The sequence below is a fragment of the Chrysemys picta genome, chromosome 12, assembly GCF_011386835.1.
Source record: "Chrysemys picta bellii isolate R12L10 chromosome 12, ASM1138683v2, whole genome shotgun sequence".
NCBI lineage: Eukaryota > Metazoa > Chordata > Testudines > Emydidae > Chrysemys > Chrysemys picta.
The window spans coordinates 20,688,705-20,703,927 of NC_088802.1; the positions used below are offsets into that span (position 1 = coordinate 20,688,705).

At 48.7% G+C, this 15,223-nt stretch overlaps 1 protein-coding gene and 1 pseudogene across 1 annotated transcript; one reads left to right on the forward strand and one right to left on the reverse strand.

Moving 5' to 3' along the window:
• Positions 1-3,514: 3,514 nt before the first annotated feature.
• LOC112060835 (olfactory receptor 14A16-like) lies at positions 3,515-7,299 on the reverse strand (annotated as a pseudogene).
• Positions 7,300-8,640: 1,341 nt separating this feature from the next.
• LOC135974734 (uncharacterized) lies at positions 8,641-11,520 on the forward strand. Its single transcript, XM_065563248.1, has 2 exons — positions 8,641-9,614; positions 10,609-11,520. Exons 1-2 carry the CDS (start codon positions 9,038-9,040, stop codon positions 11,082-11,084), a joined length of 1,053 nt encoding a protein of 350 aa, XP_065419320.1. The 5' UTR covers positions 8,641-9,037; the 3' UTR covers positions 11,085-11,520.
• Positions 11,521-15,223: the final 3,703 nt, after the last annotated feature.

Sequence of the window (15,223 nt, forward strand, 5' to 3'; positions counted from 1 at the left end):
TTAGAAGAATTTCAGGGATCAGGAGACTCCTGCAGGGAATACAAAGGGGACCAAGGGTCAGGGAGGATTTGGGAAGAAGATCTCCAAGACAGCCGGAGGGGAGGCCCGGCTGGAGGGACCTGCACCCCTGGACAGGAACAGAACCCATCAGAGGGACTTAGGAGCCCAGGAGGGTCATAATGGCCTGGTGAGCCTGGAGAAGGCAGCCCCGAGATTCCAGCTTTTAACTGTTTTTCGGTGTTAATAAACCAAACCACTGAGGAGAGAATAATTCCATTTATACTGGCACTAGAAAAGGTTCAGAAAAGGGCAAATAAAATGATTAGGGGTTTGGAATGGGTCCCATATGAGGAGAGATTAAAGAGGCTAGGTCTCTTCAGCTTGGAAAAGAGGGGACTAAGGGGAGATATGATAGACGTATATAAAATCATGAGTGATGTGGAGAAAGTGGATAAGGAAAAGTTATTTACTTATTCCCATAATACAAGAACTAGGGGTTACCAAATGAAATTAATAGGCAGCAGGATTAAAACAAATACAAGGAAGTTCTTCTTCACGCAGCGTACAGTCAACTTGTGGAACTCCTTACCCTGAGGAGGTTGTGAAGGCTAGGACTATAACAGTGTTTAAAAGAGAACTGGATAAATTAATGGTGGTTAAGTCCATTAATGGCTGTTAGCCAGGACGGGTAAGGAATGGTGTCCCTAGCCTCTGTCTGTCAGAGGATGGAGATGGATGGCAGGATAGAGATCACTTGATCATTCCCTGTTAGGTTCACTCCCTCTGGGGCACCTGGCATTGGCCACTGTCCGTAGACAGGATACTGGGCTAGATGAACCTTTGGTCTGAACCGGTACAGCCATTCTTATGTTCTTATGTTATGTTCCAATGCACCAATCGCAGTGGGATGTTTGACTGGGGAAGGAGAGGAATTGAGGCAGTGACCGGGTGTGAAAGAAGTTTGGGTAAGACCCTGTTACATGCAGCCTTTGGCTCTAACCTGGATCCTAATGCAGCAAAGTGCTTAGGCATGAGTTTAACTTTAAGCTTTCAAGGGACTACTCACCTGGTTAAAGTTAAGCACATGCTGAAGTGATTTCCTGAACCAGGGCCTTTGTACAGGATAGTCAAGGGGGTGGTGTGTGTGTGTGTGTGTGGGGGGGGGGGGGCTTGAATTCATAATCATTAGTGTTCAGCATGGATCCTCCGATGATATAAATTCTCATTGTGCTATTGGCTTCAATGGCACTATAACAATTTACACCAGCTGAGAATTGGCCTCTTCGTTTTTAAGCTTTCTAATTCTTCAATTTATCCAGTCAAAGAAAAGAAACAGCGTGTTGAAAATGTATCCACATGAAAGAGCTCTAAGTTCACACACCGAGTACATCCAATGAGGTGCTTGTTAATGAGCTGTGGAGTAAGAGAAAAATTCATAGACATGATTTGGTGAATAATGTTTAATAAAGAATACTTACAAGAAAATCACGATCTGGACATAGACAGTCATGGCAGGAAAAGAGGCACAATAATTAGCATAAACTAATTCATAAACAGAAATCTATCATTATGACATAATTAGCTTGTGTATTAGGACAAGGAACAGTCCCATCACTCTGTCTGTCTAATCACATACGCCTCTTTTATCTATCATATAAAACGTAGTCTACACAACAATCTACAGAGAAGGAATAATAAATAAATCAACCAAATTCTGAGCTCCTTTCTCAGCTTGTGAGCAGATCGACATGGGATGCTGCATGGAATGCCAGATCAGTGCAAGTGACGGCACTTTTCCATTTACATCAAGGTTAGAACAAAATGACCCCAGACAAGTAACTTACACCAGTGTTTATGTTACCACTGAATTGAGCCCAGAGACATTGAGCCAGAACCTCATCAGTATTAAACCCTTGATGTCAATGGAGCTACTCTTCATTGGCACAGGTGTAGCTGAGATGGGAATCTCACCCTTACATCTCTGTCCCATTCGCTTTCTCCAGGCTGCCTTTAGCAACATTTGGATCCCTGTGTATATTGGCTGCTGGCCAAGTCCTGACCCCTTTGAAGTAAGTGGCTTTAGCCCAGTGACTTCAATGGGATCCAAATATGGCCTCATTATCCAGAGTCAGTTCTTCTGTAGGAAACACTGGAATAAGTTTCTCTTCAAAAGGGCCTTCCCACCATAGCAAGAATGACACAGATGTAATTTATTTATTTACATGTACATTAATAAAAAAAGAAGCCTATCTCAGGCTCTAGGCATGTTAAAATTAGTCATTTCAACAGGAACTCAATCATCCATATAGCTACAGAAACTCTTTTTCATCCCTTCATCTTTGTAGAAAGCAAACCTTCAGCTCTCTCAGAAAACCCAGACAAAGAGATAACACATTGCCCTCCCGAATACATGACACATTACTGAAACCCCCAATCATTTCCCCCACGAAAGAAAACAAAACAAAATCCTAAAACCAAATTGATCAACTGATAAAACAAAGCAATAGCCAGACGAGCTAGTCGTTACAATCTGGCCCGGTACCCAGTTGTACAGTCACTCATCTCATGAAAGTGGACCCAATCACTGGGTGCCATGTACTTCCACGGTAACTGCATATGGGTAGAGTCTCATCATTGTTTCTAGCTCTGGGGCTCTAGGAACCATTCCCCAGCTCAGACCTCTGGTCCGATGCCCTTCCTTTGGCAATGGGAGGCCACTGTCCAGCTGCCTTAGAGCTCAAAACCAGGATCTGAGTTTCCCCAAGGCCCCAGGTCACTTACACACACTCTGCCAGAGCTTCACCTAGACTATGATCATGCTGGGATCCTGGTTGAACCCCTTTAAGAAGAATGTGACAGGAAGGCGAGAAACACAGGTTTAGTCTTTCCTACGTGTGGGCATGGTCGGCCCCTCTCTGCACAGAACAGAACAGCACTGTTCAGTAGGCCCCCGTCTCTGTGCCAGGGGTTCAAACTGTGAAGTTCCATCTCCGACATTCATGCCTGTGGGCCCCCTGTATAGAAAAATTGTTTTTCCCTGGTGGTGGGCAAGTAGTCGAAGGACAAGAAAACTCGATGGCCCCAGACTCTAGACTTGATGGCTCTCAATGAGGTCCTCCAAGGAGGTATCAAACACCTTTCCCAGGCAGGGCAGCTGTCTGGAAAGCAGCACAACAGGCTGCCATTGAGCCAGGCCAGACTTGTGCTGTCACCGTGCCAATATTTCTACACATACTACAACAGAGTTCACAGTTTGACACCATAATACCCCACTCTGTCACACAAGCAAACAATTAGCCAAAAGCTATGGCACCCCAAGAAAAGTTTATGCCCTTCCCCCTCCCCCAAAGACACAGAGACTTCATGAGGTCCGCTGGGGACTTGATTATGGCTATTCATTTGAGGTGGAAGGTGCTCGGATAGTGTGGTGATGGGTGGCAGTAGAAAAAACATGATAGATAGATAGGTAGAGTCTCATCTTATTTACACGGGGGTAAATCTACAGTAACTCCACTGACTTAAGTGGTGTTTGTCTGCATGTTTACCTGTCTAAATACACCTTTCTGCATAAGCAAATGGCAAAGCATGTTCTCATAGAGACAATAAGGTCATCAGAGGGTTACATTTATAAAGCAACAGGATGAAATCACAATCAAAGGGAAAACATGGACAGTTTATTTTTGGTGAATAACCTCCACGCAATCAGTTTCCTCAATGCAGCTTTGATCTCCTTGTTCCTTATGCTGTAAATGATCGGATTCATCACTGCTGGCAGCACGGAATAGAGAACAGCCACCACGAGATCCAGACCTGAAGTTGAGCTGGAGGTGGGATGACTGTAGGCAAAGTTAGCAGTGCAAAAGAACAATGGCACCATGGTGACGCTAGTAGCAATAATAGGGCTCAGATGTTCCTAGATGTGCTTGATGATCAATTCCTCCATCAAGTGGTAGCTGAACCGACGAGGGGGGAGGCCATTTTAGATTTGATTCTGGTAAGTAGTGAGGACCTCGTTGAGGAAGTGGTAGTAGGGGACAATTTGGGCTCCAGTGATCATGAGCTAATTCGGTTTAAAATACAGGGAAGGAGTAACAGAATTAAGTCAAAGACTAGGGTTTATAATTTTAAAAAGGCCAATTTTAACAAATTAAGAGGACTGGTAAGGGAAGTGGATTGGGCAAACGTATTCATGGATTTAAAGGCAGAAGAAGCCTGGGATTACTTTAAGTTAAAGATGCATGAGCTGTCGGAGGCCTGTATTCCCAAAAAGGGAAAAAGATTACCAAGCAAGAGATTTAGACCGAGCTGGATGAGCGACCGACTCAAAGGGGCGATTAGGAAAAAACAGAAAGCGTACAAAGAGTGGAAGAGGGGAGGGATCAGTAAGGAAATGTACCAAAGTGAAGTCAGAGAATGTAGAGAGAGAGTGAGAAAGGCCAAAGGCCGTGTAGAATTGGACCTAGCGAGGGGAATTAAAAGCAATAGTAAGAGGTTTTACAGCCACATAAACAGGAAGAAAGCAAAGAAAGAAGAAGTGGGACCGCTGAAGACTATTGCCGGAGAGGAGATTAAAGACAATCTAGGCATGGCGCAATATCTCAATGAATATTTTGCGTCAGTGTTTAATGAGGCCAATGAAGGGATTAGGGATACTAGCACCATTACAGAGGGGAGTTCGGGATGGGGGATTACCGTATCCGAGGTAGAAACAAAACTTGAACGCCTTAATGGGGCTAAGTCGGGAGGACCGGACGATCTTCATCCGAGAATATTGAAGGAATTGGCGCGGGAAATAGCAGGCCCGTTAGCGATAATATTTAATGAATCTGTAAACTCGGGGGTGGTCCCGTTAGACTGGAGAATAGCTAATGTGGTTCCTATTTTCAAAAAAGGGAAAAAAAGTGATCCGGGTAACTACAGGCCTGTTAGTTTAACATCTGTAGTGTGCAAGGTGTTGGAGAAAATTTTGAAGGAGAAATTAGTTGAGGACCTGGAGGGTAGTGGCAATTGCGATAATTTACAACATGGTTTTACGAAGGGCAGATCGTGCCAAACGAATCTGATCTCCTTCTTTGAGAAAGTAACGGATTTATTAGATAAGGGAAATGCGGTGGACCTAATATACCTGGATTTCAGTAAAGCGTTTGATACTGTACCCCATGACGAATTATTGGTTAAACTGAAAAACATGGGGATCGATTTGAAAATCCAGAGATGGATAAGGAATTGGTTAATGGGGAGAATGCAGCGGGTCGTATTGAAGGGTGAACTGTCTGGTTGGAGGGAGGTTACCAGTGGAGTTCCCCAAGGTTCGGTTTTGGGACCCATTTTATTTAATCTATTTATAACTGACCTCGGAACCGATTGCAGGAGTAGGCTGGTAAAGTTTGCGGATGATACGAAGGTGGGAGGCGTTGTAAATTCGGAAGAGGATAGGGATATCCTGCAGGGAGAGTTGAATGAGCTTGTGAATTGGAGTGTCAGAAATAGGATGAAATTTAATAGTGAAAAGTGTAAGGTGATGCATTTGGGGATGACCAATAACAATTTTAGTTACAAAATGGGGACGCATTGGTTAGAAGTAACGGAAGAGGAGAAGGACCTAGGGGTCCTTGTAGACCGCAGGATGACTATGAGTCGACAGTGTGACGTGGCGGTGAAAAAAGCCAATGCTGTCTTGGGATGCATTAGGCGAGGTATATCTAGTAGGGATAAGGAGGTCCTGCTTCCGTTGTACAAGGCGCTGGTGAGACCTCATTTGGAGTACTGTGTGCAGTTCTGGTCTCCCATGTTTAAAAAAGATGAACTCAAACTGGAACGGGTGCAGAGAAGGGCCACTAGGATGATCAGAGGAATGGAAAACCTGTCGTATGAAAGGAGACTAGAGGAGCTTGGGTTGTTTAGTCTGACAAAGCGAAGGCTGAGGGGGGATATGATTGCTATCTTTAAATATATTAGAGGGATTAATACAAGGGAGGGAGATGAATTATTCCAGCTTAGTACTAACGTGGATACGAGAACGAATGGATATAAACTGGCCGTGGGGAAGTTCAGGCTTGAAATTAGACGAAGGTTTCTGACCGTCAGAGGGGTGAAATATTGGAACGGCCTTCCGAGGGAAACAGTGGGGGCGAGGGACTTGTCTGGCTTTAAGATTAAGTTAGATAAGTTTATGGAGGGAATGGTTTAATGGTAAAACATAGTTGTCAAGGAAAACCAAGCAATGGTAGGTAAATAGCATAATGGCTAAAAGGGGTCAGGATGGAGACTCTTGCCTATATGCTCGGGGTCTTACTGATCGCCATATTTGGGGTCGGGAAGGAATTTTCCTCCAGGGCAGATTGGCTGAGCCTCTGGAGGTTTTTCGCCTTCCTCCGCAGCATGGGGCAGGGATCTCTAGCAGGAGGGTCTCTGCCGATTGAGGCCACTAATAACAGGATTGGGGACTTCAGCAGCAGAGTCCAGGGAAGGGGCGGGGACGGTTTTATGGCCTGCAGCGTGCAGGGGGTCAGACCAGATGATCATAATGGTCCCTTCTGACCTTAAAGTCTATGAGTCTATGAGTCTATGAGGTGAGGGAGGTAGGTGGAGAAGGCTTTATGCCGGCCCTGCTCAGCAGGGATTCTCAGCACCATGGTAAAGATGTGAACATATGACACAATTATTAAAACAAAGCAGCTTGAGGCTAAGCACACACTAAAGGCAATAGCCCCAGTTTCACTGAGGTATGTGTCTGAGCAGGCGAGCTTGAGGAGCTGGGGGATTTCACAGAAGAACTGATCTACCATATTGCCTCCACAGAAGGTTATTGCAAATGTGTTCCCAGTGTGTAGTGCAGAGTAGAGAAAAACACTGATCCAGACACCAGCTGCCATTTGGATACAAGCTCTTCTGTTCATCACTCTCTCATAGTGCAGGGGTTGGCAGATGGCGACATATCAGTCATACGCCATGACGGTCAATAAAGCAAGATCTGCTGAAACAAAAAAGACAAAGAGAAAAACTTGGGCGACACATCCAGAATAAGAAATTGACCTGATGTTCATGAGGGAATTGGCCATGGTTTGGGGACAGTGATAGAGATGGAACCGATGTCTAGGATGGACAAATTCATCAGGAAGAAGTACGTGGGGGTGTGAAGATGGTCGTCGAGGAGAACAACTGTGATGATGAGAGGATTCTCCACCAGGGCTGCCAGGTAACTAGCACTAGAAACACCATGAAGTGTAAAATCGGCAGCTCCTGAATGTCAGAGAATTCCAGGAGAAGGCACGCGGTCACAGTGGTTCGGTTGGACATTTTCTTCCTCAGTATATCATGTGATGTCTGTGGAGGGAAGGAGAAGGGCAATGGTCAGGATTAGAGTGACAGAGAAATTGATCCTGATTCTCTCTCTGTAATATCTCAAAATGTGAATGTCAAAGGTGCACAGCACTCGTCACTTCCATTGTTGAGGAGTCACGAGTGCTCCTCACCCATCAGCCAGAGCACTAATCAATGCATTATCACATTAGTGAAAACTGGATTATTTCACTTAAAGGCAATGGAGCTGGGTCAGTTTACACCATCTGAAGATCTGGCCCTAGAGAAAATGCAGTATGAAGGATGGAAAAAAGTACAATCCAAATCCAACAATTCTAGCCAAGATGGTTCCCTATTGTGACAAACAGCAACCCCCCAACTTGGGCATGAAACTAACATACTAAAATGACAACACAGCCTGATTCCCACTTTCCAGAGAAATACGACATTGACTCACCCAGCTTCCTACGTGGCAGCTCATCTGTGATGATTCCGCCACATAGACGGCCTTCTACCTATTTAGAGATTGATTCATGGCACCAATCCTAGCTGCACTTCCATCTCTGTGTGATGCTGGGCTAGGAGCGTCGCTCAGTTTCTGCTAGGTTGTGTTGTTTCCCTCTGTGACTTTATGTCTGTGCTGTGCAGGTCAGTGGCAGTCAGGAGACTTAGATTATGTTCTTGTTTCTGCCACTGACCTGCCGGGTGACCTTGGGCCAGTCACTTCCCCCCCCCATGCCTCTGTTTCCCCTCCCTCCCTTTCTCTGCCTTGTCCATTAGGACTGGAAGCTTTTAGGGTGGTGGACTGTGTCGTATTATGTGTATGTTCTGTGCACCTCTCAACAGCACTGCCATTTAACTGGCAGCAATATAGAACAGAGGAAATGGTGCTAGAGCAGGCGATCTGGGTTCTAATCCTATTGACCTTTTTTCTGTCCTTGAGCAGGGTCAAGATAGAAAGGTTTTGTCTGGGGGCTTCAACTCTGTCTTTTAGCATCATGATGCTTAAAATATATTCTGTGGGCTATCAACTTTGCTTTACTCAGTTTAACCATCCTGGAGCTATCCCTTTGAAACAGTTGTAATAGAGCGAATGGGTTTGAAATTGTGGTCTTAGTGGAAAAAATTAATGTTCCCTACCCTGGTACAAAGCTAAGTTTCTAGGTAGACAGACATTTTCTGCTTTAATTATTTTAAAGGCAAATTGGGTTTTAAATTGAACACTTTTTCATGGAAAGTCTCTGCTATCCTCGATATATATTTTGTTTTTCCAAGGACAATAGAGGCTATTTTTTTTTTCAGTTTTCAACAGCTTTTAGTTAAAATTGTATTCTTCTCAGGCCTGGTCTACACTAGGCGTTTATGTCGAAGTTAGCGCCGTTAAATCGAATTAACCCTGCACCCGTCCACACTGCGATGCTATTTAGTTCGACATAGAGGTCTCTTTAATTCGACTTCTGTACTCCTCCCCGACGAGGGGAGTAGCGCTAAATTCGACATGGCCATGTCGAATTAGGCTAGGTGTGGATGGAAATCGACGCTAATAGCTCCCGGAGCTATCCCACAGTGCACCACTCTGTTGACGCTCTGGACAGCAGTGCGAGCTCGGATGCTCTGACCAGCCACACAGGAAAAGCCCCGGGAAAATTTGAATTTGAATTCCTTTTCCTGTCTGGCCAGTTTGAATCTCATTTCCTGTCTGGACATCGTGGCGAGCACAGCAGCACTGGCAACGATGCAGAGCTCTCCAGCAGTGATGGCCGTGCAGTCTGGGAATAGAAAGAGAGCCCCAGCATGGACTGATCGTGAAGTCTTGGATCTCATCGCTGTGTGGGGCGATGAGTCCGTGCTTTCCGAGCTGCGATCCAAAAGAAGGAATGCAAAGATCTACGAGAAGATCTCTAAAGACATGGCAGAGAGAGGATACGGCCGGGATGCAATGCAGTGCCGTGTGAAAATCAAGGAGCTGAGACAAGGCTACCAGAAGACCAAAGAGGCAAACGGACGCTCCGGATCCCATCCCCAGACATCCCGTTTCTACGAGGCACTGCATTCCATCCTCAGTGCTGCCGCCACCACTACCCCACCAGTGACCGTGGACTCTGAGGATGGGATACTGTCCACGGCCGGTTCCTCGGACATGTTAGGGGACGGGGAAGATGAGGAAGGAGATGAGGAGGGCGAGGCAGTCGGCAGCTCTCACAACGCTGATTTCCCCGACAGCCAGGATCTCTTCATCACCCTTACAGAGATCCCCTACGAAGCGTCCCCAGCCGTTACCCCGGACACAGAATCTGGTGAAGGATCAGCCAGTAAGTGTTGTAAACATCTAAACATTTATTTTTAACAAAACAGGAATATTAACAATTAAAAGAATGGGTTGTTCATGATTAGTGTGCCCTAGGCGCTTAACGGTTTAGTAAGGGGCAGTGCAAGTTTTGAAAAGAAATCTAGCAATGTCCGGTTTTCAGTGATTGTCCTGCACAAGCCGCTCTACTGTTTATTCCCTGCTACTGCAGCTACAGTAAAATGCGGTCTATGTGTCCAGGGATAGAGCAGTAATCCTCCTGGGACATCTCGATGAAGCTCTCCTGGAGGTAACTTGAAAGCCGTTGCATGAGGTTCTTGGGGAGAGCGGCCTTATTGGGTCCTCCGAAGTACGACACGTTGCCGCGCCACGAGATTATCAAGTACTCGGGGATCATTGCTCTGCACAGCAGGGCGGCATACGGCCCTGGTCTTTGGAGGCTTTCCCGGAGCATTCTCTCTTTGTCGCTCTCGGAGATCCTCATCAGGGTGATGTCGGCCATGGTGACCTGCTTTTAATTAGGTAGGGGAATGTTAGTGTTGGGACTGCTTTCCCGTTCCTTTACAGAACTGTAACCGCTGGTTTGTAGCCACGCGGTGGAGGCGGGAGAGGGGCAGCCGAAAGGGATCGTTCCCGGGGACAGCCGCGAGGGGGTGGGACAGGGGCAGAGTTCCCGCTTGCCGGATTGCTGGCAGCAGGGACTGACATTGATTTAAATGTGAAATGAGGCCAGTGGTAATATAAAAGTTTTAAACTGCCACAAGTGTACGGCTTACCATGTCTGCCAGCAACAGAAATTCCGTTGTGCTGCCTCGCTTCTCAAATGTGCTGTTCAAGACCCCAGGCACTGAATGCGAAGGCCGAGAATTCGACCTTGTGCTGAGTGCGCATGTGAAAGGTGCTGTGCATGGTCTTGTTCACAGAGAAAGACTATGTTCTTTGTTCACAACTACATTTATCTTTCTGAGGAATTCACTCCCTTTTTGCCATTTCCACAGCCCCGTCTGCGACTGTCTCACAACCTAGCCTGGAATCACACTCCCAGAGGCTAGCGCGGATTAGGCGTAGGAAGAAGAGGACACGGGAGGACATGTTCTCTGAGCTTATGGCCTCTTCCCAAGCCCAGGCAGCACAGCAGACCCAGTGGCGGGAGAACTTGACCCGAATGCACCAAGCCAACATGGATCGGGAGGAGAGGTGGCGGCAGGAAGACCAGCAGGCGACTCAAACGCTGCTTGGACTACTGAGGGAGCAAACGGACACGCTCTGGCGCCTTGTGGATGTTCTGCAGGAACGGAGGCAGGAGGACAGAGCCCCGCTGCAGTCCATCTCTAACCGCCCTCCCCCGCCACCAAGTCCCATACCCACCTCACCCAAAGTGCAAAGAAGGAGAGGCGGCAGAGTCCCTGCTAAGTCTCACTCCACCCCTGCAGAGAGCTCTAGTAGCAGAAGGCTCTCATTTCCCAAAATTTGAAAAGTTCTTTCCTTCCCGCCTGACACAAGCCCCCGTCCAAGTTTCACCTCCCAATGCCATGTGTAGTTGATAATAAAAAATTCGTTTCTGTTAACTACTGTTTCAATCATGTTCTTTTGGAGGAGGAGGGGAAAGGGGGTTGGTAATTGGACAGGACAGTCTCCTTTGGCAGGGTACATAGTCGGGGGCAGGCACAGCAGCAGGGCACATACACAGTGCAGTGATGCAGTGACTAGTTGCCCCGGTTAGTCTGGGAGGTTGTTTTGATGTAATGTTGGGGGGGGGTGGGTTGCTCTGTGACTTTGTGGCGGGGGAGGGCAGTTACAGATCTTAAGCGCCGGTCCTTAGGCAGGATCACAGAGCCACACAGCATGGGATCTGTAACCGTCCTCCCCCTGCCACAAAGTCAAATAGACCCCCCATACACACAGTCCCGATCAGGAGGGTTGACAGGCTCCGTTGAAACAAGCATCCCACCGCAGCGGAGCCTGTCAATCCTTGAGTTTAGAAGCTGCATTCGCGTCACTACACTACACCCGCCCCGCACCACAGTCTGCGTCCCAGTTTTAAAAAATTCCCGCGAAAACAGTATTAAAGAAAACGGTGTGCTTTAACAAAGTAGAACTATTTTTATTTCGACACGTGTGTTGGAGGGGGGGTGAAGGGGGTATGTAACTGGATAGGATAGTCAACATTACCTGGGTAAAGAAACGGGGGCAGGTTTAGCTTCTCAGTACACAAACTATAAAGTCACAGGTTACCCTGCTCACTCAGGAACTTTGCTTTCAAAGCCTCCCGGATGCACAGCGCTTCCCGCTGGTCTCTTCTAATCGCCCGGCTGTCTGGCTGTGAGTAATCACCAGCCAGGCTATTTTCCTCAACCTCCCACCCCGCCATAAAGGTCTCCCCCTTGCTCTCACAGAGATTGTGGAGCACACAGCAAGCTGCTATAACAATGGGGATATTGGTTTCGCTGAGATCACAGCGAGTCAGCAAGCTTCTCCATCTCCCCTTGAGACGGCCAAAAGCACACTCCACCACCATTCTGCACTTGCTCAGCCGGTAGTTGAAGAGTTCTTTTTCAGTGTCCAGGGCACCAGTATAGGGCTTCATGAGCCAGGGCATTAGCGGGTAGGCTGGGTCCCCGAGGATGACTATAGGCATCTCCACATCCCCAACAGTTATTTTGTGGTCCGGGAAGTAAATACCTTGTTGCAGCCGTCTAAACAGACCAGAGTTCCTGAAAACACGAGCGTCATGAACCTTGCCCGGCCATCCCACGTAGATGTTGGTAAAACGTCCCCTGTGGTCCACCAGTGCTTGCAGCACCATGGAAAAGTATCCCTTTCGGTTAATGTACTGGGTGGCCTGGTGGTCCGGTGCCAGGATAGGGATGTGAGTTCCATCTATGGCCCCACCGCAGTTTGGGAATCCCATCGCTGCGAAGCCATCTATGATCGCCTCCACGTTTCCCAGGGTCACTACCTTTGGCAGCAGTACATCAACGATTGCCTTCGCTACTTGCATCACAACAACCCCCACGGTAGATTTGCCCACCCCAAACTGGTTCGCGACTGACCGGTAGCTGTCTGGCGTTGCAAGCTTCCAGAGGGCTATGGCCACTCGCTTCTGTACACTCAGTGCAGCTCGCAAGCGGGTGTCACTGCGCTTCAGGGCAGGGGACAGCAACTCACAAAGTTCCAGGAAAGTTCCCTTCCGCATGCGAAAGTTTCGCAGCCACTGGGATTCATCCCAGACCTGCAGCACTATGCGGTCCCACCACTCAGTGCTTGTTTCCCATGCCCAGAATCGCCGTTCCACGGCATCAACATGACCCATTGCCACTGTGATGTCCTCGGCGCTGGGTCGCCTGCTTTCTGACAGGTCTGTGCTACTCTCAGACTTCAGGACATCACCGCGGTGCCGTAGCCTCCTCGCCTGACTTTTCTGCATCTGCCTCAGGGAAACCTTTATGATAAGCTGCGAGACGTTGAGAGCGGCCACAACTGCAGCGATGGTCGCAGCGGGCTCCATGCTTGGAGTACAGTGGCGTCCGCGCTGTCAATGACTGGAAAAGCGCGCGAACTGTTTCCCCGCCGGCGCTTTCAGGGAGGGAGGGCGGGAGTGATGGACGGATGACGACAGTTTCCCAAAAGCACCCTCGACTCATTTTGTTACCCAGAAGGCATTGCCGGCTACACCCAGAATTCCAATGGGCAGAGGGGACTGCGGGAACTGTGGGATAGCTGACCACAGTGCACCGCTTCGAATGTCGACGCTATCACCGTTAGTGTGGACGCACAAAGTCGAATTACTGTCCTTAGTGTGGACACACACGTTCGACTTTGCAAGATCGATTACAAAAATTCGATGCAAGTAAAATCGAACTACTCTCGTAGTGTAGACAAGGCCTCAGTTGCCACAATGGAACATGATTGGATTTTCACAATTTCTATGAACAATCCATTTTTGCTGCTGAAATATAAACAAAAAAAGTCTGACTGGTGCTAGGTATTTGATTAAATTGATAGTAAAAGTCTTCATGAGTTCCAATTGTCATGCATATTTATGTTCTCACATGTGCCCTGTGTTGTCAGATGCTACACCCTGTATAACATATTTAATTGAAATAGGAAACTTACTGTGCTGTTCTTTGTAGAATTTTTCCCAACTTGTGATGTATTTGATCTTCCTCTGCTAGAGAGATAATGTCCAAATAATCCTATCTGTCTATCATGCCCCCATCACTATATTATCCAGAAACTGTTTCCTGACTTGCTGGGTCCCTCTGCAGTTCCTGGCAAACAGGGATCCACTCCACGGATATGTGCTCTCTGCTGCCCTCTTTTGGCAGGGTTGTCTCAGAGGTGATGGACTAAATGGGATTGGAGACTGAAAGTCCCTCCCAGCTCTAGAGCTGATCTTGGTTTGTGTAGGCACCAGACATGGTCACAACCTAGGATGTCCCTGTTCTGGGGCTAAATAGCTGAATCCGGTCTCCAGGGTTCTTAACCCAGCTCTGATCTCACCTCTGAAGCAAACCACCCCGACAACCTGCACTAGCTGAACCGAACATCAGGGAACAGCACCCTTCCTGGATCTCACACAATGGCATCATCCCTGGAAGGACCCTAGGCTAAAAATAAGGGAGGGCTGGGACTCAAAGGGTGTCCCAAAGGGGTTGCAGAATCAAATATATATTTATAGCACAGACATGTGACCTACAATCGCTAAAAGACTAGTGGCACCAGAAGCTCAGAGGGCCTGAAATTGCATGTTTCTTCATTAACTCCACATAGTTACCTCTGGGTAAGCAGAGATTTCCCCCCGCTCCCCTTTCTCCTGCATTGCATCAGCAGCTCTTGGAGTACAGCCACTAGGGGAACCCACAGCTCAGTCTGGCTGGGCTGATTGAATTAGGTAGGGTTACCATATCTAATAAATAAAAATAGAGGACCCTCCACGGGCCCTGGCCCCGCCCATTCCCCCACCTCTAGCCCCACCCCAACTCCGCGCCTTCCCCGCCCCAACTCCGCCCCCTCCTCCCTCCCACTCCCAGCCACAGGGAAAGGGCTGACCCAGCGCTACCGGCTTCACGGTTTGCCGGCAGCCCCCAGACCCTGCGCCCCCGGCTGGGCGCTTCCCCTCCCGTGCTCCAGCTGTGCTGGGGAAGCGCCGGCCGGGGGCGCAGGGTCTGGAGGCTGCCCGGCAAACCGTGAAGCCGGTAGCGCTTGGACTTCGGGCAGCCCCCTTGCCTCCGGATCCTGCGCCCCCAGCCGGGCACTTCCCCTCCCGGTCTCCGGCGGCACAGGGTCCGGAGGCACGGGGGCTGCCCGAAGCCGGTAGCGCTCGGGCAGCCCGGCTCCTAAACAGAGCCGAGTTGCCCGAGCGCTACTGGCTTCGGGCAGCCCCCCCTGCCTCCGGACCCCGAGCCGCCGGCCAGGCACTTCCCTTCCCGGTCTCCAGCTGAGATGCTCTGCTCCTCCCGTCTCAGACTTTAAAAGCCAAGCTGCCCGAGCCAGTGCTACCGGCTTTGGGCAGCCCCCCTTGCCTCCGGACCCCGAGCCGCCGGAGCAGAGCAGCTGGAGCCGGGGAGGAGAAGTGCCCGGCCGGCGGCTCGGGGTCCGGAGGTGGGGGGG

Coding starts and splice junctions, on each gene's coding strand:
- LOC135974734 (XM_065563248.1), top strand. CDS start 9,038: ATGCAGAGCTCTCCAGCAGTGATGGCCGTGCAGTCTGGGAATAGAAAG. Junction 9,615..10,608: donor ATCTGGTGAAGGATCAGCCA/GTAAGTGTTGTA, acceptor CCATTTCCACAG/CCCCGTCTGCGACTGTCTCA.